This window comes from Acanthopagrus latus, chromosome 20 (assembly GCF_904848185.1).
Source record: "Acanthopagrus latus isolate v.2019 chromosome 20, fAcaLat1.1, whole genome shotgun sequence".
Taxonomy (NCBI): domain Eukaryota; kingdom Metazoa; phylum Chordata; class Actinopteri; order Spariformes; family Sparidae; genus Acanthopagrus; species Acanthopagrus latus.
Genome location: NC_051058.1, coordinates 9,329,663 through 9,356,225, shown reverse-complemented (window position 1 = coordinate 9,356,225; position 26,563 = coordinate 9,329,663). Strand labels below are relative to the sequence as shown.

At 43.0% G+C, this 26,563-nt stretch overlaps 1 protein-coding gene across 1 annotated transcript; it reads left to right on the top strand.

The window, feature by feature from the left end:
- Positions 1–7,571: 7,571 nt before the first annotated feature.
- Positions 7,572–26,515, top strand: ace (angiotensin I converting enzyme (peptidyl-dipeptidase A) 1). The gene is made up of 25 exons (XM_037081134.1): positions 7,572–8,248; positions 12,409–12,576; positions 12,680–12,767; positions 13,730–13,873; positions 13,955–14,146; positions 14,544–14,641; positions 14,725–14,894; positions 15,188–15,411; positions 15,513–15,657; positions 16,338–16,436; positions 17,045–17,167; positions 17,265–17,470; positions 18,076–18,212; positions 18,560–18,718; positions 19,970–20,057; positions 20,270–20,413; positions 21,160–21,351; positions 21,724–21,821; positions 22,210–22,382; positions 22,626–22,849; positions 22,943–23,087; positions 23,312–23,410; positions 23,688–23,810; positions 24,689–24,879; positions 25,979–26,515. Exons 1-25 carry the CDS (start codon positions 8,006–8,008, stop codon positions 26,158–26,160), a joined length of 3,855 nt encoding a protein of 1,284 aa, XP_036937029.1. The 5' UTR covers positions 7,572–8,005; the 3' UTR covers positions 26,161–26,515.
- Positions 26,516–26,563: the final 48 nt, after the last annotated feature.

Sequence of the window (26,563 nt, the reverse complement as noted above, 5' to 3'; positions counted from 1 at the left end):
TGTTTTGAATCTTTCATGAACAGTACTTATAAACCTAGCTTTTATAACAGTGATAAACCGTGTTGCACACTGTTCAGTCACCTCAGCTGACTTTCCCTGCACGTTCAGTCACACTGTAATAAAGCTTTGAGAAAAAAAACGAAAAAAACCCCAAACTTTTCTCTCATGTTTTGCCTTTTTTGGTGAAATGACTTTTTTTCTCTGTATTCCATAAAACATGCATACCAGATCTCTCTCAGCTTGCCCTCTAATGATGATGTGATCATGAACAGCAGAGACATTATTAGCTAATGTTCTTTTTAAAGCAATCTGATGATCGTTCCTTTGAGCCTCGGTCCTCCTCTGAAAGTTATCCAAACCTCTGTCACGTATCATATGATTTACAATGTTGTGGTGAGTTTGCTGTTTAACATCATGCGCTGTTATCAGTCTGATCTTAAACTGCACAATCATGAGGGCCATTCACCACTGATAAGAGATTATGGACAACTTTATTACTTTATTGAACAGTGTTTTCTCCTGTGCTCGGCACAATGTGGAGTCATCATTTTAAAATAGAACTAATTAAGCCATCATATAACTTGAAAAAAAATGAATCAGCTGCAAATTCATACCATGCCCATTACAATGATATAGACTCATGCTTATTTTTTTCGCACAAACTACGCATCTTGTGTGTTGTAATGTGCGGCGATAAACCCTCTCAGTCTCTGACAGTGACAAATAGCTGTGATTCTGTATCTTGCCTGTGTTGTTCTGCATGATATAATGCAGCTGGTAACGTATGCTCACACAGAGACTAGCAAAATGCAACACACTGCCCAGACAACAGACATGGCCTAATGATATAACACACAGCAGAAGACACCTACTGCAGCTGAGCAGAGGGACGACACTCTATACTTACCTTCCTGCCCTCTCGCTGACCTCAGACATTATGTCATTTTCTTCCCAAGACTCAAAAGCACAACAAGGTTTTGTGACCCTCAATTACCAGTTTGATGATTATTCCACACTTTACGCAGATTCCTTTAGTTGTGATGCACTTTTTCATCAACTTTAGCCTAAGTTATTCTGTCCAACTCACGTTATATATATATACACATCAGGGGGTAAAACCCGCAAACCCGTCTAACAGCTTTTCCCTTTGTCTTCTCACACAAACACAAGGTCCAACCTATGCAGGACTTATTTTTGATTTAACCTGTGATTAAGTTGATGGCGGGTGGGGCCATGCTGGGAATTACTAATTACTAAGTTCACCAAACAAACAGTAACAAAAAGGGTTTGGTTGCAACAGGTGAGAAAAAATTGGCTAGAGAATGAAGACATTCTACCACTCCTCAGCAGGTGAAATGACATCACAGGGAGGAGTATCAGAATGAATCATGGGTGAATTCATTTAAGCTGTTTCGGTGTGATGATACAAGGATCACACTGTCACAGCCATGTGACATGAAAACTTGGGTGGGCAGGTGTGATTGTAAAGAGTCTGGCCTACAAGCATGATTTGTGACATCACAGTTCAGGAGCCTGTTGTGGTCCAAAATTCAGAATACACACAAAATGGACTTTACATTAATGCAAGAGACAGCTCGTGTCAAGTAGTTCAATTCCTGAAATAAAAAAAATATATATATTTTCGTATTTATATATTCTTTATTTTTTTAATGAGGGAGAAGGAGTATGCCCCATTTTAAGATTTTTTTTTATACACATTTGAGATTCTTTTTGGTTGTGCCTCATGTGTGGACGTTATCTTTAACATCCATGTTGAACCATAGAATTTCATTATGAACAATAATTTCACCAAAAACAAACAACATTAATACAGCATTATATGACGACATCAGGATGAGTATTTTGAGACCAATGTATTTTGATAATTCCTCAAAATCCATTGGCCTTGAAGTAATTAATGATTCTTATCTACCATCTAATCCCTTCTTCCTGCCCACAGAGGCATAACTACTGACTCTTTTAGCATAATCACCTTGATATATTAAGGATATTGTGGGAGATATGCATTATACATTATGAATAATACCTCTTTTTAGATTAAGTTATTCGAACCGCACAGTGCAACAGAGTAAACACGTCATCTTATACCCTACAGTACACAAACACACAAGTACTGCTCGGCTCCAACCACGTCCAGCGGCGTGCAACATATTCGTGTCTGTGGAGAAGATTGGATGTTCTGGGCCATCACAGCCTTCTCCACACTTCACAGACTTCCATTAAAGGGGAAAGCCAGATTCAATTATTGTGCCAGGGACTGCTGGAAAACTACATTGTCGGAACACACACACACACACACACACACACACACACACACAATAAGGCAGCAGTTAACACTGTTTGTGGCCAGTTTTATTGTCCCTGATCACACGCAACTGTAAGCTCAGTTTCAAATAGTCTTCAGGCACCTGCTGCCCCTTTCCTCAAACTTGCATCACTTTATAAGCCTCTGGCTTTGAAAAACAGAACAAGTCTCGTTAGGTACATTTCCTTTTCCATCAGAGGTGTAAAATCATTTGCTTTGCCATAGTGACCACATGTGTGAAAAGTCAGTAACTTATATTTACACGCCCTGATCATGTCATCACAGCACTCCTTCCATCTCTATCAGCCAAGATAGGATGTACTCCATCAATAAGTAACCCATCTAGTTTGTTCACATGTTGGACATGTGCCTCAGGTTTCTGAAGACATCAGCATGTGTGTGTGAAAGAACCTTGAGATATGTTATCCCTTGTAAGATATCTGCTATATGGCTTAATAGATATCTTTCCGGTTCTTCCTCCCTTGGGCAGACACATCACAGAGACCTGTGACTTTAATCCAGTGATCCAAATCTGAACTCATTGTGACCCAGAGCGACTCACATAATTGCTCTCCCTGTCTCATTGTGAGGCGGTAATGACTCCCTGTGCCTTGACAAACACCACTCAGCTGAGCAGGCTCAATCTCACTTCTGATCTAACTGATGCTTCAGCTTCAATCAGTGCTTTTTAAAGCAATCACATCACAGCCCGTGTTAATTCATTTATTTGCCACTCAACCTTGTGTCCGTTAGACCAAGTTCTCTTGAGTTTACTTACCTCAAAAGTAAAATGTCAGCGTCTTTGAAATGGCGTCTTTATCAATTCCAGAGAGAGACATCTTATCAACAGCAATACTAGAATAATATCACCATAAAAGACATTCTGTTTCAGACATTTCAAATTAGAGACATTCACTGAATGACACGTATCTACATATTGGACCTAATAAAGCCATAAATATTCGTTTACTGTTCATGTGTGAATATCAAGGTTCATAGATACGTTGATTGACTCATGATTTCACTTATCAATACCTGCAGACTGACATGCACCTGGGGAATGTGAGCTGCAGCCTTGAATTGAACTGACAGGCTGTCTGATTTTCAAATTCTCCCTTAAAAAGTTACCCAAACTCTTCTAATTGCGATTTTCTTTTTAGCCATTGAGTCAGCTGAGGTTGGTAAGATTGTAAGAACTAGCAAGAGAAAAATACATGAAATAATAACACTGACACCAGCTAGTGCAGTGTCAGCAAGCTCTTACCTTCTTCCCTCTAATAAATATAGTTTGATGTCATGATCATATTAATACAAGAAAAATAGCCATTAGCTGGTTAGCTGCTAACAACAGGCTCAGGGCTGTGCGCTGTAAGCGCAACACATCATTGTTGTTGCTAACCATACCCAACTACATCATGATTCGTTGACATTTATGAAAACACATAACATTATTGTAATGCATGCAGGTTAAATAACAAGCATGGTTATTGTTGGTACTCACCGCGGTCGAGCTAGCTAGTCAGTATTGGCAGAGTTTAGCAGCACTTCCTATGCCATTCTTGTCCCATTAGCTTGCTATTAGCTTTAGCAATATATAGCCTAGCTGTGTGGAAGACTCTGGTCACATTCCTTAGTCATAATAGACTACCTAGTGAACCAGTCCCTCCTGACCGTTGCAGGATTGTGCCTTGTGCTGACTGGGTTAGCCGCTAAATGACATGCTCAAGGGCTGTGCACATGGTTTGCGTCACTGACCATATCCAACTACCTCATGTTTCATTCACCTGTAAGAAACCACATTAACATGGCTATCATTGGCACTCATTGCTGTTAGCTAGCATGTTAGTGTTGGGAAATTTTAGCTGCACTTCCTGTGCCATTTTTGTGTCACTAGCTTGGCCGTAGCTTTGGCAAAATATAGCCTAGCCACCGGTAGTTAGCATTGTGTCTTACTGGGCAAAGAAATGATGAGCTCTTTGACAGCAACACAGCCTACTAGATTTTTCTCTCTTCTTTTTAGACAATTTGATTTATGATTGGAGACGTTAAAGGGCACTATGTAGTTTTGGGAAAAAAAATTCAAACTCAAACTTATAATATTTACAATATTGATGATGTCTTAATATAAACTCTGAAATATAATTTTTTTCCATAACTGAAGGAACAAACTGTTCTCAGAGGAAAAGTTCGCTGAACACTGTTTGAAGCTAGAAAGGTGGCAGGGTCCACCAAATATAAACAAAGTAAACTAGTGTGAAACCATGTTGTCCTTTAAGGTCAGTTTGTTTGTTCAGTTTAATCAGTCATGACAGTAAAGACAGTTTGTTTGTTTAGTTTAGTTGTGACCAAAAATAGTTTATTTGGTTTGTTTTGACACAAAATAACACATCAGTTAATGGAGATCTTTCTCTTCTGATTAAATTGTCTTCACCAAATCTATGCAGTGCACCTTTAAGACATTTTACACAACTATGATAAAAAAGAAGCTTCTAGAACAAGTTAACTTTAAGTCATTAAGGTTTATGATTGTTTCTGTATGCAATATGAAATCGCTCATTTCAACATTATCACATTTCATGGCCTCATTCAGTCACTGCTTCAGTGGCTTCACTCGGAGCTCAGAGACACTCCCTTGTTTTGTTGCAGCGCTAACTGTCAGTGTTTTTCCTGTTCAACACAGTTCACCCCTGAGAGCTGAGCGCAGTGAGCTGCAGGGACAGCACGTGTTTTTTTTCCGCCTGTAACAGATTCAGAAAGTGTATTGTGCACGAGTGGTCTGCTAATATGAATTACAATGGTATCTTCTCTTGCAAAACTCAAATAGACATTAACTTAATTTAATGTCAGTGAGAAAATATGAACACTTTCTTTTGTGGCTTAGCTACTCAAAAACTTTGAATATGGTATCATTTGAACTAAAAATGTGACTGAACATTACAAAAATTGCCAAGACAAAATAGTATAGTCACATGTTTTCTGCGGACTCATGATGGTTTATTTTTTAATTCTTATTCAAAGTTTAACCAATTCCTGTGATCTGACCGAGTCTCCTGTTAGGGTCGAGTGAATGATCAGCTGGTTGGTAGATTTTCAACAGCGTGTGAACATGGTGTGTCAAATCGTAAAAGGAATTACAGGGTAAATGCGACAGGAAACTCCCACTGACTGAATACACTTACAATGAATGACAACTGTGGCGTTATTGAAATTAAACACATCCCATGGTTACACACAGCGTGGAGTGAGAGACATCTGTCATACTGACACCCAGGACACATCTGCTGAATGCCATACTGAAAAACAGTGTGTGACAAGCAGCATAGATTTAAAGCTGCTGTCACTTGTACACGAACAATGGATCAAGTAACTGCTATAATGTGAATTGGGTCGCTTGTGGTGACGAGCCCGCAGAGAATTGTCTTTCGGATCTCCACTTCCCCTCCCCTGGTTTTTACAATATGCAGCATTAATGCTTTGGTTTGTCCTTTCCAGCTGCAGAAGGCAGCTGCTTTAAAAAAAAAAAAAAAAAAAGTTTAAGTCTGCTGTGAGTTAGCACTAAATGTCAGACAGACAGGGTTAGCAGCCAGCTGGAGAAGGAATAGGGAGGATTTAGCAGCTAAAGAGGCGACTATTTCACTCAGGAGTTGGTGTGGAGACCAACACTGAGCCAAAGGAAGAGTGAATCTTTACATTTACATTCATCAGCTTCAAATGACGTTCACATGTCTAATTTCAGTTCTGGTTGACATGGTGAAGGGCTAGCCGATTGGTTTGTTTGCTCATTTTTGATGAATATATGTGGTCAGCACAAAAAACAATGACAGTAGTTGTGTAGTTGCTTCCATTGGCTGCTTCACAATAAAAGCCTACGCATGTTTTGATGGTTGGATGTCTTTAATGGAAATCATGCTGGATTACTTGCGTTCATTGTTTTCCTGTGAATCCCTCAGATGCAGTTAGGCAACTGATTAAAGGGGCTCTGTGGAACTTCTGTGTCGTGCTCATTTATGTTAGCAGACTCCATTTCTAAGCTTACACAGAAAAATAGAAGGCAGACGAGGGAGACGGGAAGCTCTCATTATTCATGTCACCTTACATTCCGCTCACCTACCGCCAGTGAAAATGAGATTAATGCGTGCAAATTGCCCCTTTAAACCCACTATGGGCCAAATCACTGTGTTGTCACGCTGGCATCAAACATGGGGGTTTTGATCTCATAATTAGCAACCAATAAAAAAAATCACTTCAAAACGTCATAACACATCCGTCAAAACGAGTGAATGCAGGTTGTTCGGTGCCAAAAAACACCCTTTGTGATTTGCTCACACTGCTGCACGCTGCGCCTCATAAACAGCCAATCGTGTACAGAATGGGCTTTAATACGCCTCCAGTGAATCTGCACCGAGCCGCTCTGTGTGCGGTAACCTTGTTCGCTCTGCTCTCTCGGAGGACTCCGGATGAATGAGACAGTGTGACGGCTCAGTTTGAGATTAAGAGCGACTCAGTAAATACGGTTTGTTTATTCAGGACCAATTATGGCAAGAAGGTGCACACATGTTTTCTTCTCCCCTCAAGTAGAGGAAATAAACAGCTCAGTGGAATATTTCCCCCGATCACTGTAATGAATACTTTGTGGATGATTGAATGTGCAGCACGCGCTGTCAGACAGTGACTGATATAAGCTGCTCTCTTTGCACTGACAGTTGCTGTGCGACAGCCAATGGAACAAGGCTCTCTACGTGCTACAGTTCAGTAGGACTGTGCACTTTTTGATTTTGACTCTAAAGACGCCAAGAATTGAAACTCCCTCCCCTGCTTGACAGCCGTGAACGTTCTCGTTCTTTAAAGAGAAACTGCAACTGTCTGACCTGAGGAATGAGAAAGTGTAAGAATTCGATAGACAGACATTTGCTTTCCTCGTTTCACAGAGTGAAAGCTGTACTGAACTAAACTCAGGTTCTGCACAAAAGAGCCAATTCAACTCGAGCCCCTTTCACTGTTCTTGTGACTCTATCTCACTTTTTCTGCTAATCTCCCCCAGCCTTTTCAACCCCTCAGCCGTCAATCCTGTCACACTCTCCCGTTTCATTCCCCTGTTCCCTCTCCCTTTCACTCACCCCCCCTCCCTCTGTTGTCACTAAGCTGAAGGAGGGAACTGAGAGCGAAGTATGTGGAGTCCCTCCCAGACTCTCCAGTGCGGGGTTATTGAGGATCCGCCACTCCACAGGCAGCCAGGCAATCAGGCACACCGCTGCACCGGTGTGTCATATCTTATCTCTCATCCTCCTGCAGTTATAGAAAACGTGGATCTTATCAAAGACACAGTCTGCCGTCTGAATCCTGACAGGCTGGTAAACAGAAAAAAGAAGGGAGGGAGAAGAGATAGTGGTGAGGGGAAGGCAAGTGGGGCAAATGTGTCCTGTGCTGTGCAGTGGTGAAGAGGGGAGGCTGCAGAGAAGTGTGGGCTGGGTCAAACTGGCACTTTAAAAGAAGCTCACTTTGGCTTTTGTGCATTTAACCAGCAGCCAGACTGGGAGGCTAAGAAGGGAGCAGCGAAGGAGTGCATGAGACAAACAGCTCTGGGGGGAAGGTGTACTCTCAAACACTGGAGCAAGTGTTATTTTTAGCTCCACAACTCGTTCACTTTTCAGTTTTTCTCTTCCACTCTTCCCTTGGTGGATGCTAACCATGGGCAACGGTCGGGACAGGTTCGTGTGGACGGTGCTGCTGCTGCTGCCAGTCCTGGGACGCTCTGAGGCTCTGCGAGACGAGTGGCTGCCAGGGACTTACACCGACACCACTGCTAGTGCACTACAATTCCTTAATGACTACAACACAACTGCTGAGCAGGTGTTGTTCTACAGCGTCTCCGCCAGCTGGAACTACAACACTGACATCACAGATGCCAACTCTCAGCTTCAGGTAGGACTCCTTGAGGCCAAATCTATAAAACTCTGTGAATATTAAGGTGTGGAAATCTGTGTACACACAGAACAGGAAACATGCATGTGCAGTGTTTTGGATGGATTGATAAACCTCATGTACACCTCAGCCATCCTGAAATTTTTACACATGTCTGACTATTCCCACAATTTACAATAAAGGAGGCTTTTGTTTAAAATGAAGCAATTGAAAAGGCAGAGAGTGACAGAAATTGAGAAAGTTGCAAGTTCAGAGCCACGGGCTTTGGAGAAGTTAAAAAACTGGTCTGATTTCAAGCGAGAGGCAGGAAGAGAGTGGATCCCCTGCGCACCCTCTGCTTGATTAGCGGTCGTCATCGTGGGCCAGAGCATCAGTGCGGTCCCTGAAAACCCGCCATAGCCTAAATTGTGCATTGGCAACGTCCTTTAGCAACGCTGAAGCAGCCACTGCACCGTGTGGCACAGCCATTACGCACGGCCACAGCCAATTAAAGATGTGTGCCAGCGTGCACACAAACTGAACCTTTCCTCTCACAGCTGGTTCGGAATTGACCCGTTGAGATCAGCTCTCGCCAGCCACTGGCACCTCGTCCACATAAATGCATGCATGGTCAAGGGGTTTCTGTGGAGCTGAGCCCCGCATGACTTGGAGATCACCCCTATTCATCTCCCTCCAGAAATACATATTCAGTTTCCTCCCAGTGCAGCCAACTCAGCTTGTGTGTTGCTGGAAATGTAAAACAGAACTGGGCGCCTGCGGAGCGAACGTCTCCAAGTTGTGAATGAATTTCCAGGGGGTCTTACGTGCTATTATGTCGGCTGTTTATTAGCTTAACCGTCTGTTTTATGATATTTTCCTGCTTCATACGGTTTCTCCAGATGGACGCACTTGCTCTAGATTGCAGTTTTACACACGCTGATAGTCTTTATGGTCTCATGAGGCAATGTTAGCAGCCAATAAAACGCCTCACCTTTGCAGAAATTCAAAATTAGGCTATTTAGAGGCGAGCTACGAGACATTACATCAATAGCAGACTGTAATGGTGTTACAGTTTTGTTTTTTTTTATCTCGTTGTGTGCCTGAGAGTCGTTTGCATAAACACAGAAGACAAGGCACACACACACAGGATACTGGCCATGAAGCCGCAAGCGTGGAGGAGTGCACTGGCTTGCCTTCAGGCTCAGGATACGTGCGAACAATCCAGACTTACTCATCTGTAAACGCATGAAAGCAAATAATCCAAACGACACACTCAGGGGGGAAAAGTCCCTCCTTTTGGGTTTTTTTTCTTCTGAGTGCGCTTGGACAGCTGTCACAACAGGATTTCAGTACACTACCCAGAGCTTTGGTCTCCTCACATATTGAACAGGTGTACATGCGACCCCCACCCCACCGGTGTCAATAGGGTCAGGCTGCAGAATGCACTCTCTGCTCTCCAGGATGAGCCGAGATGTCAGGTGAAAGATGAGCGGCCTTGTAGTTGCCATGTAGGAGCATGATTTTCTCTTTTTTTTTCCTGGGCAATTCAAAGATGGGATCAAAGTGGATCAGAGCACTGAGCTTCATCTAATGTGGCAGCCGGGGGGGTAAGCACAGCTACTCAGCCCGACAGAGAAATGTTTGAATGCTGGCATTCAACTGTAAATCCATGGCATCGAGGCCTTTAGAATAAAATAGCAGATTAGATCACTGCGTGTACACTCCACTCATGCATTTAAAGGACACATGCAAACACACACACACTTGCTCGCTTTCTCCACAGTCCCATGTGGCTTTCAGAGGTGAGGGTAATTTGCTGCAAATGAGGCTCAGGTTGGACGTGCAGACGATCAAACAGAGCCAGGATCAGCTCACAAGCTTCTAATCATGCTGAATAAAAACCAATGAGAGTGGATATCAGTGACCGACTGTCCTTTGAACCCCAGTGTGCGGCCGTCTTCACATGTCAAAGTCAGACCTGTCACCTGAGGCTCAGTGTGTCGAATTTGCTGCACACTGCCAGCTTTTCTTGTGACTTCAGTGTCAAGCCTAAGAAAATTCAGATCTAAATACCTTCAAACGACTCATTATTTTAGCTTAGCTTTAAATGGGAATATGGAGGCTCAGTTTGTAAAGAAACTCTTACAGAAGTGTTGCATTCAAGTCCACTTTTCCAAGCAGGTCAAGCGTCCAAAGTGTAAATGATTATGAGGATTTGTTTATGGAGAAGTTACCTCGCTTGCTTCTTAACAAATGAAAAGATCTCGGGAGGGGAAGACAATCAGCAAGAAAAAAAATCAAAAGGCATTTCCGCCTTATCTTTACTGTGTTTCTTTATTCAAGAACATGATTATCTGGGTAGACTGGATGGGGGGGTGTAGGCCGGCTGGAAAAAGCAATTGAGAAAAAAGACAGAGCTTGAGAGGAAGAGCACAAAGGTCGGCGTTAATGCTTCAACTCACTGTCACCAGATCTCCCTCATGCTGCCTGTTATTTTAGCGAAGGCATGGGAGAAAGACAGATAAGACAGGCTTCAATGAAAACATTTACCGGAAAGAAGCTACTGTCCTGTCAGTTTTATCTGGGTGTGTGTTGAGCAACTGGTAACTCATCACTGACTCATGGTCACATAGACATTAGTGCGGGTTAAGAGATTCGCTAGTTTCCCAAAACATATATGACTAAACTAGTGTGGCCTACATTTCATTAACTGTAACATGAAAGTATTGCGCCACAACAAGAAGTGGCCAAAAGAACCCCAACCAATATCGCAATCTTTTCTCATTTTTTAAATGTGGTGTAGATGATGGCCAGACTGGGAATAGCCAATAAATTTCTCTATTTTAAACTATTACAGGTGCAATATGTAAGACTTTGAGTTCAAAACATTAAAAAATAACTTCATTTATCGACAGGATGTGAAGAAATTAAAGTTTTGATGTCCATGTATTGCAAAATCTACTGAAATTAGCATGCTAATCAGTTAGCTTCTAGCCACATTGTTCTTCAAGAGGTGGAGGGCCAACAAAAAGCAACAACAATCTGTGCTTGAGGTTCCCAGCCTGGACAGAGTCAGAATACAACCTCATCCGCCATGCTGCTGGATATAGCTCACATTGTGTTATTACTTACAGTCAATCACACAAAGAAGAGCCAAGTGAAGTAATTCGTCCAATCAGCACAGCCATCTTAGTTGGCTACATCCAACAATTGGTATGTTTACACAGCGCAGATCTGCAAGTCAAAGGGAAAGATTGGAAGCAGAGGTAAGAGGACGTTTTATATCGAGATCGCCTCAGAGGTAGATTGTGAATGACCTCTAGGTCAATCACAATCTTAAACCATCGGATGGCGTGCCCCCTGCTGTATTACAATAAAACTCAGGCAAATAAAAGGTCAGTGGTTCAGCATCAGGGACACGTAGTGCGGTAACAATACAGCAGTAGTTCATCATTTTGAGCAGGAGCAAATCAATGTGAAACACATATACTATCCACAACAGCCTTGACCCCATCCATTCTTACAGCACGGTTGTTGAGAGCACCAATAATGTGTCCGCGACCTTCTGGAGTGCCATAAAGAAAAGCTCCTGAGATTCGTTGAGGCCACATATAAGCATGTGCTCTTGAGCTGCGAAGGCATTTTTGAAAATATTATCCTTGAGTCGGGTTACTCTGCCTCTGTCCTTGTCCCCGATAGACAGGAGCAGCACTTTTATTGAGCCCAGGGGAAAGATGTGTTGGTGCAGCTGTCAAAGAATTTATTAAATCGAGATGAAGACATGCTGTTGGTATTGGAATTGCGAATTGCGTACAAAATGTATGTCAGTGGTTCTTTCCCGTCAAGTATGCCCCTTTTTTGTCCACCTTCGGTTCCTCCTCCATCTTGGCCTCACCAAGCTGCAGGTGGTTCCTTCCAACACCCCTCAGCAAATGTGTCCCGCGCCTCTGGGCACCCTCATCGCTGCCCACCTTCTCCTGCTGACACACATCATTATTATAAAAATAGATATTATATAATGATGATATAAATAGGGAAATGTTTTGTATATTCGCTGCGGTCAGTTGTGGTTAAGATAAATGACTGATTCTACAGATTCATTTCCTCCTCCTAGATGGTGGGGGTAATTGCAGAAATGACAGGACTTGTTGTTACCATTGAATTCCTCCTTTTGTCTTTAGGTACAAGCATCCCTTGAAGAGCAGGCCTTCTCATCAGCATGGGGAGAAAAAGCCAAGCTCTTCAGCAAAGCCACTCTTGATGCTCTCACTGACCCCAAAGACAAGAAACTGGTGGAGAAGATCAAGATACTGGGAGTTGCCAACCTGCCCACGGCAGAAAGAGAGCGTGTTAGTTTGTCTTTCTCTGAAAACTGCTGTGAATTCTGGTATTCATATTTTGTGTTTTGAACAGCAAAAAAACAGACTTTCTATCTCCTTTTCTTGTCTCCAGTACAACACAATCCTCAGCACCATGGACAGTATCTATTCAACAGCCAAGGTGCACCCAGAGCCGAACGTCAGCTGGAGCCTGGAACCTGGTGAGTAAATTTAGTACAGAATTGCTCAGTTTTGAGCATCAAACCACACAAACTCCATGATACAGATGTGTTGGAGGTCTTAGAGGGAGAAAAATAGGAACAGAGAAACTTTGAGGAATATGAAACAATGTGGAGAGGGAAGTCTAGAAAGAAAAACAGTTGTAAGTGGTTAAGATCGTATCTGCACGAGGGGAAGAAAGCAGGATGGGCAAATGACTTCAGAGAGGTCTCCAGAGGAAGTGTTATGTGATGTGCCCATGGGTGTTGAGTGGAAAGCTATAGAAGCAGCATGCCGGTAGCTTTTAATGTGGGCTGTGTGCTTCGTGAACAATGGCTCTGTGTTTCCCTGCCTGAAGTCATTGTGAGAAATCCTCTCCAACACACACACACACACACGCACGCACGTACGCACACACACACACACACACTACGACAACATGGCAAAAACAATTATTTCTGCTTAAGAAATAAGACTTGTAAACATAACTAAGCTAACTGCTTTTGTAATGCTGCAGTCCCCATTATAATTATTGGTTTCTTGTACCTCGGAACAATCTTAGACACTAAAAGGAACGTGTGTGCTGCATGCTATAACAGAGGAACAAAGAGCCATTACAACAACAAACAGACCATTTCCACCATCATCTGTGGTCTGCCTCATGTGCTTCACCTTCGTTTCCTCCTTCTGGCACTTTGAAAATAAATGTTGTTTTACGTGACGCTCAGAATGTCACGGAGCTGTCATAACTCAGAGCTAATCTCTAGCATAATGTGTCTGTTTTTCCTGCTGAGAGAGCATGAAGTCATCTTAACGTCAACACATTTTGATTGTTTTAGGAAAAACGTTTCTGAACATTTTTGTGTTTGTGCGTCAGATTAGGTCAACTTCCCTTCATATTCAGTCCATTTCTGCATGACATGAGGCCTTGTTGCCTTTCTTCTTTTTTTTTTCTATCTCGCAGAACTCACTGATATCATGGCCAGCTCTAGGAGCTACAAGAGGCTGCTTTACGCCTGGGAGGGCTGGCACAATGCATCAGGTGTGCCTCTCAGGGAGTACTACCCCAAGTTTGTGGAGCTCAGCAACAAAGCCTCTCGAGCAGACGGTAAGAACTTCTTTTGACCTTTTATGCCGCGAAGACGAGATTCAAGAAATAGCATTAGCAATAAGATTTCATCCTGTTTAGGATTTGCGGACACTGGAGCTGACTGGCGCTCTTGGTATGAGACTGAGACCTTTGAGCAAGACCTGGAGCAGCTCTACCGGACCATTGAGCCCCTCTACCAGAACCTACATGCCTTTGTGCGCCGCCAGCTCTACAAACAGTATGGCCCCAAGTACATCAACCTTAAAGGACCCATCCCTGCTCACCTGCTAGGTATGGCAGAACATTTGTGCTGCTGACACATGCGATCGGCTCACAAGAGCCAGGAAATCGAGGGCAGTCGGAAAAAAGAGGGTCATTCATTTTTCCTCACCCTTGATTTTTATTTTATTTAACATTTTCATTGGGAATTGGCCTGTCCTATGATAGTCCCAAACATAAGCACTCATTATTGCATTCAAGCTTGGAAAATCATCAAGCACTTAATCACACATGCTGGGGACAATACAAACTCAGAATAAAAGTGACAACACACCACAGGGAGTCGTTTCATGTGCTTATCTCGTCCTGAACTCTCGTGAATGAGGCATTTCCTACAGTGCCTCTGAGTGGAGTATCGCATAACAAGCTAGGGTTTGTTGCTTAAGTGTGTTCTCTTCCTCACCCTCAGGAAACATGTGGGCCCAGACCTGGAACAATATTTATAGTATGATGATCCCATTTCCTGATAAACCCAACATTGATGTGACTGCTGAAATGGTCAAACAAGTGAGTCAGCTTTTTCAGTTTTAAGGTGATTATAATTCTGTATGATAGCACTGACCTGATTTGTGTGCTTTTGCCCTTCACAGGGATATAATGCCACGCACATGTTCCGCGTGGCAGAGGAATTCTTCACCTCTCTGGGTTTGGAAAAGATGCCCGACGAGTTCTGGAATGGATCCATGCTGGTGAAGCCTGAGGGTCGAGAGGTGGTGTGCCATGCGTCCGCCTGGGACTTTTACAACCGCAAAGATTTCAGGTAAAAATTTAGTTACTAGTGAGCTGTTTGAGTGAGAGTTCCACCTAATGCAATGCTAATACAAGCACACTTAAAGGTCCCATATAATGCTAATTTTCAGGTTTAACTCCATGCTGCAGCACCTCTATTCACCCTCTGCCTCAATGCTCCGTTTTACTGCCTGTATCTTTAAGCCCAGTCTCGTCTGATTGGTCAGCACCTACATGCCTGAGCACTGAGCATGGACTTAACCCACTGTTTATTCAACTTGATAAGCCAACAATCTAATTATATTGCTATTTCCTCCTCTTTAGGATCAAGCAGTGCACCACAGTAACAATGGAGCAGCTCTTCACTGTGCACCATGAGATGGGGCATGTCCAGTATTACCTGCAGTACAAGGACCAGCCTGTGGGCTACCGTCGAGGAGCCAACCCTGGTTTTCATGAGGCTATTGGCGACGTTCTGTCTCTCTCTGTTTCCACACCCAAACATCTGCACACCATTAACCTGCTGGACAATGTGACCTCTGACATTGGTAAAGTGACAGAAATAAATCACATCCAACCCTTGAAACAGATGTCTTCTTATTCATCCTTAGATATTTAAAAAGTTAAATGTGGCATTGTGTTCCTCCAGAAACTGATACCAACTACTTGTTAAAGATGGCTCTGGAGAAGATAGCCTTTCTTCCCTTCGGCTACCTCATCGACCAGTGGAGATGGGGTGTATTCAGTGGACGCACACCCCCAGACCGTTACAACGCTGACTGGTGGTACCTCAGGTAAGCTGTTAAGCAAAACCTTAATATCCTTACAATAGTTTGACATTTTTGGGAAACATTATTATTATTTACTTTGGGTCACTGTGATTGTGACCCATTTCATATTGTTTTCAGATTATTTCATATGTATTTTTATTAAAATACTTGACTGATATTCCATAGCTACAATGTAATTGGTCCATTGGCCAATAATGCTGAAACACTGCTGTCTGAAAATGGACTTTTTCATCACCCATAGTCTGTAAAGATCCATCTGCACTTGACTCTGACTTGGTTCCGACCCTGCGTTTATTTCTTACTCTAACCATCAAACCAACCATCTAAGAATAACACTAACCAAACAATGAACACTTGCCAATTAGAGGCAGAGTAGGGTGGGTCTTGCTAGGATGCGGGAGAAGACTTTTGGAGCAATGGGTGTTTGTTTTGGGTTAAGTCCCAGTTCCATAAACCCTTTTCTCCTGGTGACACTAAGCAAATCTCACTCCCAACAGCTTAAGTTGGGCTGTTCTGCTGTAACACTATATGACTGTGTTTGAGGTGCCGCTGACAAACACAGCAATGGATTCATGATGGATTCATAAAAAAATCATTATAGGCTAAGTAACTTTCCAGAACGTCATGTCTTAGTTATATAACCTATGCCAGTGTGCTCTAAATCTGTCTATTTCATTTTAAAGGACAAAATATCAAGGCATCTGCCCACCCACCAAGCGCACAGAGGACCACTTTGATCCTGGGGCAAAATACCACATCCCTGGAAACACACCTTACATCAGGTAACTTCCTGTTCCACCCACATGACAATAGTTTCCACGCAGAGGAGATGAAAACAACCGACCTGGGCTAATTGATACTTAGTATTTTCCCAGCAGTCTGATTAGTGCATTACCGGTATTGTCACAGAGAGCTTTAACGTTTTAAATTTCATAAAATGGAGCCTTTTCAATGCACAATCATGATGAGTGTGTGACTGTGTACGTGCCTGCACATAGAAACAGGGCTGGGAGTGATATTACAGTAAGGTATGAAGAATGTGCAAGAAGGGCCGGTGAGCTGGGAATTAAGTTATTGTGTGCTGTAATCTGGAGTGAATTACTGGCACTTGAGTCTGCTCTTAGACAATACAGTGGGTCTACAATAGCAGGAAGCTTGTTGCAGAGGCAGGAGGATCAAGAAGAAAAGCCTCGGCTGGTTTCTTTACCAATCTTGACAGTTTGCTCAACACACAGGTTGTGTTTGCTGAAACACATGCTTACAACATTTCTTATCATCCACAGTCAAAAGATAATTTTTGATTGTTTTAGTATTGCAGTCAATGTATTGAAGTATGACAGATTTTAATAGTCTCTAATAGTCTAATGCACTGAATTCTTCCCCCTTGCAGGTATTTTGTCAGCTTCATCCTGCAGTTCCAGCTACATGAAAAACTGTGTGAGGCAGCCAATCACACTGGTCCCTTGCACACGTGTGACATCTACCGCTCTGCAGAAGCAGGCGCAATTTTAAAGTTAGTAATCTGATTGGGCCTCCGCCGTTTATTGCACAGAGCAGTGGCTGATGGAAGCAGCGATGGTGTAATACAATCTCTTTCTACCTTCCTCCAGGAAAATTCTTGAAGCTGGCTCTTCCAAACCTTGGCCCGTAGTGCTCCAGGAGGCCATCGGCACCAACAAGTTGGACGCCAACTCACTGATGAAATACTTTGATCCAATTATTAAGTGGCTGGAAAAACAAAATGTGGGTGAGACATTGGGATGGCCTGATTTCAACTGGGTCCCACCCATCCCTGAGGGCTACCCTGAGGATATTGGTAAGAGTACTGCTCCGAATGAAAGGATATGAAGGATAACGGAAGATGAAATACATTTACATTATCTGGAAGGATAGAAACAATATAACAGAACAATATATTAGAAGTAAAACACCATGTAAGAGAGTGAGGATAAAAATTTGGCTGTGCAAGATTGATTTGATTCACTGTTGTTCCACAGGATTTTGTAAGACTGTGGTGGTGGGACCTGCTTTGGTGCAGGCATTCTCCCCAACGAACCATTTCTTACATTTTTAAGTTAAATGTATCAATCTAATGTACTTTGAGAACTCAGAATGAAAGATGCTTTGCGGAAACAAAAGTTAATTCCGAACGTGGTCTGCCACACTGTTTCTGTTGCCTTGGTAAAATGTCCCACAGTCTGGTCAAGGATTTTCTCTGCATTCACACAAGCAGAAATGTGTAGCTTTCTCTTCCATTTGAAGCAAACGCCTAAAGAAACGAAGAGGCCAGGGCATTTACACATTCTAATTACCAGTCGTGCATCGTAATTTTCTTAAATGTGGCGTGTACTTTCAGACTTAATGACATGGACCTTTATTTACAGCATTTCGGCTAACTTGGCCTTCTACTTGTTTACCTAGGCAAGAATACAGATGAGCTCGATGCAAAGAAATTTCTAGAAGATTACAACAGGACAGCTGAGGGGGTGTGGAACGCCTACACTGAGGCCTCGTGGAAGTACAACACCGACATCAACGAAGACAATAAGAAGGCGATGGTGAGAGCCTCCGACAGGCAGACTCCAATGAAATCACCTTAACGCTGTCCAAGCATCCTCTCCCATCAATCAGGACTTCTGCATGTAATGGTGATTTCGTGCATGAAATAAAATAACCAATAAAATGATGAATCAAAACTGTGTCAATCAATCAACAATTGACTGAATCAACGAGTCACTAATCAATCAATGTGTGCATGTTTCTATCTATATAAGTACCCATCTGTCCTATTTATATAAACTATCCATCCATCCATCCATCCATCCATCCATCCAATCACTTTGCTTCTCTGGCATATCATCTAAAAATAAAAGAATTAAATATAGTGTTCCTTATTCTGCCTTAGCTTCAGAAGAACCTGGAGATGTCAGCCCACACCCTGCAGTATGGAGAGAAGGCCCGAATGTACGACACCACTGACTTCCAAGACGCCTCAGTCAAGCGCATCATCAAAAAGCTCAGCGACATTGAGAGGGCCGCTCTGCCTGCGGCAGAACTGGAAGAGGTGTGGAAGAAATAGTTTTCCATTTATTTCTTCAAAACAGAGCTGCTCTGGAAGCAGAGATTGTTTACTTTTTTTGGTTTTTAGCAGGGAAGCCTCAGTTTTCTCAGAAAAGCAAGACATGTTGACTGTAATGAACATAACTACAATGAAAGCTTACGTCTGAGCGACATTTAGAAACAACAACCAACTAGCAAGTTCACTAGCTCACAATATCTAGCTGATGAGAGAATTTGTAAGTAGTAGTGGTAATGATGCTGACCCAAGATAAACAAAGTTAGATCTTACAGTAGTGACACATTCATTGTGTGTACCAGACCATTAATGGAAAGCACTAAACACAGGCAGAACAGCCATCACAAACATATCTTTTTCCGGAAAGTCGACCCAGCTTGACAGTTACTCCAGACACCTATGTGTTTGCAGGTGTGTGTTTGTAGGTGTGCAGGTAACGTTAGCTGCTACAGGAGTGTGTTGCTGCCACAGTTATTAAGCTTAGGGGCTGTGTGCTCAGCACTACTGAGTTAGATGTCTGGATGTCAAGAGACCTTCTACAAATAAAGTTGGTTAAAGAATGACTTATCAGCCCAAGCTTTCACACGCAATAACTTGAGCTCTAAAACCGTCGCAGAACTGTGCAAACGCAGAGAAATCATTTCAGGCAAACAGGTATCTAGTTACTATAGACTGTCTGCTGAAGTGCTTTACATTTGCTTACATTAGCCTGCAGACTGTATGAAAAAATATACTTTTCTCATTTATATTTTGACTAAGGATCTAAACTTTCTCTGGGTGCTCCCCATTTAGATGAAACCCAGCCAGTCCAATATGAGTGTGGTAGTGAGACAGCATTTAAAACAGTTACAGATACACTGCAGATATAGGTGGGGAATTTGTGTTTTAAACCTGTTCTTCTAGGAGCAAGAGCTGACATGAGTTTGTTTGCCTGTGTGCTTGTGAACTTTTGCAAAATGTACTGTGGTAATGAAGGGGAAGGCATTTTTTGGACCAGACGCGGAGCTCTAGGAGCTCGTCAGACAGGTATCAGCCTACGCAAAGCTGGTGCACTCAAAAACAACCTGTAACTTTTGCCATCATCACTATGTAAATTAAACATATTGTTTCAAGTAAAATGTTTTCCTTTTACAACTGGGTGTCCTTTGGAAAGTTACCGTAGTTGTTTACCAAATATAAAAACAGATGATTTTTGACAGTTTCAGCTGTATTTAATGGTTCGTGCCTTTACCTTTTCAGTACAACACCCTTTTATCAAACATGGAGACCAAGTACAGCGTGGCTACGGTCTGCAGAGAGGATGGGAGGTGCCATCCTCTGGATCCAGGTAAAAACTGTAATATAAGCCAATGTGAAGAGTGATGTCCCAAATATAGAAATAAAACAAATCATAAATCATATGGAACACATGTGCAAACAGCAGTTAATACTTACCAGATTATTGATGGTAAATTATTGTTAATTGATATGTATATTCACATGCTCCACTGAGTAGGGTAGGGTGGAGTGAGTGTAATAAAAGAATTGGCTTTGTTTCAGATCTCCAGAAGATCATGGCAGAGTCCAGGGACTATGACGAGCTGCTGTTTGCCTGGAAAGGATGGAGAGATTCCGCTGGCAAAGTGCTTCGCCAGGATTACAAGAGATATGTCGAACTGGCCAACAAAGCTGCCACGCTCAATGGTATGACCTTTCATTTTTACGTCCAACTTGAGATTAATACAAGAATGTGTCCCGGAGAGCAGGAGAGAGGAGTGTGAGGGTTAGATTTTAATTTTATGTTGGTGGAGTCAAAGAGCCACTTGTGACCCAGTTTTGTCAGTACTCGATGACAATGGCAGGTGGCTGGTTCGATTTCTTTGGACTATACAGAGTCAACATTGTATGGAAATATGCTCTGTTGGTATTTGTGTTCTTGTTGAGAGTTAGAATGAGAGGGCTGATACCACTTCCATGCCTGTAGGATAAGACCAGTATGAAGCTCCTGTGAACAACCAGTTAGCTAAGCTTAGCACAAAGACTGGAAACAATGGGAACAGCTACTCTCGGCCTACCATCGCCTCTAAAATAAATAATAGCTTGTTTGTATAAGTCTGTACAAAAACTAAAAAAATATTCCCTGAAGTCTCCACTTTTAGCTTGCAGAATGGTCCTCAGTAGTCTGGCACATAACCCCCTTGTTGTGTTGGTAGGACAGCACACTCCCCCCAGAAGTTTGGCTAGCTGTCCTGCTAATTGAGCTAACTAGCTATCAGTAACTACAGCCATGGAACAGAATACCATTAGCAGTAGTTAGAAGTTACTCTGGTGAAATCTCACCCCTAGCAGCCTTTCTCAAAAGCCATGTTTGCGTAACTGCATTGCCAACATTGCTGACTTTGCAAGGACACCTCACGGATGAATGTTGTTATCCTTGGTGCTGTCTTTAGGTCACTCTGACAATGGGGCCTTCTGGCGCTCCCTGTATGAAACCCCAACCTTTGAGGAGGACCTGGAGACTCTGTGGAAGGAGCTTGAACCGCTCTATCAGAACGTGCACGCCTACGTTCGCAGGGCTCTCTACAAAAAGTACGGCGCCAAGCACATCAATCTGAAGGGACCCATTCCTGCTCATTTGCTCGGTAAGTATCAAGGAGGAACTTACTAGTTTTCAGAAGTTGAGGCTCAGGTCACAGGCCAAAACCACACTTCAGTCAGTATTTCACTATGGAATTTAAAGGATCTTAGCACAAACCCTCCCATTATGTGGAAGCATACCCCATTGACATGCTGTCGTTGGCTGTAGATGCGTTTGGATTTAGGCGGGATTAAATTTGCTTTCAGAGGAGCCAAGCGTGAGATTGTGTGTGACAGTTCCACACGGTTAGGGATCGGACCGACTCAAATTCACAAATCCTACTCGAGACTGGCAGAGCAGAGGACGACTTGCCCCTGTTACCTCTTCTTTTAACTGTAGAAATGTGATATAAGAATGCTGTCTCCTGTCCTTCCAGGCAACATGTGGGCACAGACGTGGTCCGGCATAATGGATTTGGTCATGCCCTACCCCGATGCCACGCAGGTTGATGCCACTCCAGCTATGGTGGCACAGGTGAGTGAACACATCAAGCATTTCCTTCATAATGATCACTACCGCAACAAAGAGCACACGCTCTCATTCCACCACCCGCCATGCAGCTTCAGAGGTCAAGGATCAGTTTCTTTCACCTAAGAGATGCAGATGTGGTCCAAAGTGGATCAAGCAGAATGAGGATAAGCAGTCATCCATAACTGACATGAAGTGTACTTAACGCATGAATGTACTGTATACATATTTTCATTATCCTTTTAGACCCATCATTTATTTTGTGCAATCATCTACTTTCTAAACCCGCTGTTATTTTCAAAATGTTGAACATCGCATCGCCTGCAAGACTGTTTATACATACACGTCCAAACATACACATCATGCTAACTGATGCTCTTTTTTTCCCATTAAGGGCTGGGATGCCATAAGAATGTTCAAGGAATCAGACAATTTCTTCACTTCTCTGGGTCTGCTGCCTATGCCAGAGGAGTTCTGGAAGAAGTCCATGCTGGAGAAACCCTCTGATGGACGGCAAGTGGTGTGCCATGCCTCCGCATGGGACTTCTATAACCGCAAAGACTTCAGGTAAAATACACCTCTCAGAACCTGACTGATTGGTTGGCTGTTGAGAGCGCAGGTTGATTATACAAATGTTATGAAACTCTTAGCAGCAAAACAATGAACCAAGCACAATCAAGCACAGACATGATTTGATTGCTCAGTGGGGATTTCTGTTGCACTTTATTTCGGTGTTCCTCGGTCAGTAGTTGCACGTTACCTTTTGGAGGTGGAAGACCGATCTAACTGTGTCTTTGTTTACGTCCCCAGGATCAAACAGTGCACCGTTGTGACCATGGATGACCTGATCACCGTACACCATGAGATGGGCCATGTCCAGTACTTCCTGCAGTACAAAGACCAGCCCGTGTCCTTCCGCGATGGAGCCAACCCGGGCTTCCACGAGGCCATTGGTGACGTGCTGGCCCTGTCTGTGTCCACGCCGAAACATCTGCAGAGCATCGGCCTCCTGGACAAAGTTGACAACAAACCTGGTGGGTGACCACAACCGCAAGAGTGACCACAGTTCTGCAAAATCATTATGCGTCATTCTAACACGAATTTGACGGTTCTGTCTCCTCCTCCAGAGAGTGTCATTAATTTCCTGATGAGCATGGCGCTTGACAAGATCGCCTTCCTGCCTTTTGGATACCTGATGGATCAGTGGAGATGGAAGGTGTTTGACGGACGCATCCCACCGACTGAGTACAATAAAGAGTGGTGGAACCTCAGGTAACGTTCACTGGCATTGTTACAGTGACAACGTTTCCTATCAAGAAAAATGTGTCAAAGATGCAATCCGCAAGAATTGGCCAGCTGTCAAATTCATAATCAGTGGCAGCAAATGACCAGAGTAACTGCTTACTGCTGCTAACTGTAGCTGTGTATAGCTAAGCAGTTCAGTTATTCTCTTGATAATCTAAAAGTTAATTTTAAACGTTCATATTGCTTTTCAGAATGAAGTACCAGGGACTGGCTCCACCCGTACCCCGTACTGAGGACGACTTCGACCCGGGTGCAAAGTTCCACATCCCTGCTAATGTGCCCTACGTGAGGTAAACACTAATGATTCGGCAGAAAAAAAACAGGCCGCCTGATAATTGAACACACACTGATTGATAACTGCTTCAACACACTGTGGATAGATAAGATTAACATGTTTTAGGAGATAATGAGCTTTGACTCACATGGCTCAAAAAAAAAAAAAAAAAATCAGCCACCATTACCAACAAGTGACCAGATGGTTTTGTGTTTTGCTGAGTTTTTTTTCTGGCATTTCAAAAAAAACAAAAAAAACAAAAAAACAGTCCACATTTTGTGATCTTCCATCAGGTACTTTGTGAGCTTCATCATTCAGTTCCAGTTCCACAAAGCTCTCTGTGATGCTGCCAACCACACTGGGCCTCTACATACCTGCGATATCTACAAGTCTAAAGAAGCTGGGAAGCTGATGGGGTGAGTACACGAAGAACCACTTTACCCCCCAAAATATCCTTTATGTCCTTTATGTACGAATTACTGTAAGTTGCTTTGGACAGAAGCGTCTGCTAAATGCCCTTAAATGTAAATGTAAATTTAAATGATTATGGAGTGGCTGTGGCTCAGGGGTTGAGCCAACATCGTGTTATCGGAAGGTCGCTGGTTCAATTCCCCTGCTCTGCATGGACTGAACCCCAAACTGCTCCTGATGTGCTGGTCGGCACCTTGCATGGCAGCCACCGCCATCAGTGTATGAATGGGACCAAAGCGTCTGTTAAATGCCCTAAATGTGAATATATGCGTATCACATCCCATGGTGCATTTGGGGCATGGAAAGCCTAATGAGGAGTCCTCTGCACCAAAGCCTTCTGACTTGTGTTGTCACAGCATGATTTGTCAGTGTTCCACAAAGCTTCTCGCGACGTCATAGATTGCTTGGGTTTCTTAGTCTTCAATAACTACTTGAAAAGCAAAGAAAGCCATAGCTTTCACTGACTTTTCCTCCACGCTCTCCTGACCTCCGCCCCACTGAACATTTATGGGGGCACGTGAAGACTGAGAAAGCCAAACATTATGTGACATCACGAGAAGCTTCCTGGAAGGCTTGCAAACCATGCAAACAGAAGTCAGAGGGTTTTAACTTGTGGAGTCCACATATACATATTGTTCCATTGAAAACAGATGTGATCGTGGCTCTGTCGCTCTACAGCTGATGTGTTATTTCAGCGTGCGCTGTGCAGGCAGCTGGTGAAAACATGCTTTTTGCCACATGTGTAATTATCTCTAAAACACACTCTTGATGCTGATCCCTGTCTCATCTGACCCTCCTCTCTGACCTGTGTTATCATCTGCAGTGATGTGATGAAGCTTGGCTTCAGCAAGCCCTGGCCAGAGGCTATGGCCATGGTCACGGGCCAACCCAAAATGACTGCCCAGCCGCTCATGGAGTACTTCAGACCGCTCATTGATTGGCTGGAGAAGGAGAACAACAAGAACAAGGAGATTCGCGGGTGGCCCGAGTACAACTGGCAGCCTCCAAGCACCGGTATGTCCGATACATTCATGAATACATGCATACTTTGATCCTTCCTGAGAAACATAAATAAAAGCTTGTTCATATGGGCAAGCAGCGACTTGTGTTAAATACGTTTTCCAAGCTCCAAGCCAAATGTTTTTTGAGCTCCTTCCCAGAGAAAAAAGGCACGACGTCTTCACATCTTCAAGCAGACACATTAATTTTGTTTTTCTCCTGCTGTGGCTCGCAGTGAAATCAATCTCCTGCACGTCTTGTTTTACTGATGAGATCCTGCTGAAAGGATGTGTACAGATTAGATTGATGAGATTCTGAGCGCTGGGAAGGGATGGTGGGAGGAAGAGAACCCAGCTGTTGTTGCGTAGATCAGGAGAGAAATACAGAATTTAGATGCAAAAATTAAAAAAAAGAGATGAGAGAAAGAAGGAAAGTCACTTAGTTCCTCCAGAATACACTGGTTAGTTACCCCGTCTTTGTTGTCTGACAGTAACAACAACAGTGCCTTGATACAAAGCAGCCACAATTCCTGAATATCATTCATTCAGACCGGTTCAATCCAACTTGTGCAACCGGTCTGCAGGAAACGTAACAGACGAGGCAGTTCAGGCATGTTGATGTGCGCCATCTGTAGACAGGAAGAGTAATATCTTGGGCAGTTTGTCTACTTTTGTCCGAAAGTAAATCTTCCAGCTTAGAGATGCAATGATTATAGACTGTGATGTTTCGGTTGTTGTCTGAGTTATTGTTTCCCACAAATTTATTGACTGTTTTTAAAACAGTTTCGACCTAAAAAACCTTTTTCCAAACTGAAATAATACAGCACCCAGGTGCCGTATTAGTCAAGACAAAGGAGAACACAGAAAGTCATGATCTATGTACAGTGAATTGATGGCAGTGCATCACTTTGTGTCCACTCCTAGCGGACACTTTATCATGTTTCATCTACCAAGCGGGCACTTTCACAGCATCTTTTCAGACATGGGTTTGAAGTTTCAGATTTGGACTGAAAGCTGCAGCTTGTTAAACATGTCCAATGTAAAACCGTGTGCTTGTGAGTAGGTGAAAACAACCAGCCCAGCACTGAGCTTACTTTGTGTTTTCTGTGTTTCAGGCGTCGATGTGGACTTCCTGGGTATGAGCGTGAACAGCTCAGCTGCCATAGCTGGCCAGTGGGTCCTGCTGGTCCTCGGCGTGGTCCTCCTGTTGGCTACTATTCTACTGGGTTACAAGTACAGGAAGTCCAAAAAGCGTGACAGGTCCTTATCCATGTTGGAGCTAAAGCAAAAGGACTAGGCGATGGCTAAAGTAAGGCCTGAATCACTGCAGCTAGCACAGTGCCAACCTCAATGTGAACATCAGTGTTTTTGTGTACTGTACAGAGCGTCTGATCAAATTTGATTTCCTTTTTGGTCTGCCTACTCCTTATCTAGTCTTGCATATTTATTGTATACACATTGAGCCCAATTATATTTTGCCTATGCAAAAGAACATTACAATTTTGTAATTTATTTGCAATATTTGATGGTCTGGGAGGAAATGTTTTAAAATGAATGTTTGTAAAGTCATTAATACATGAGATTTTTGAATATTTTGATTTTGTTCTTTTTTTTTCTGTTGCTGCATTTCTACAATAAAGACATGAAATATACACACTGACTGTGTTTTAAACAAGGTAGTTCAGGTGACGCACTTAGGT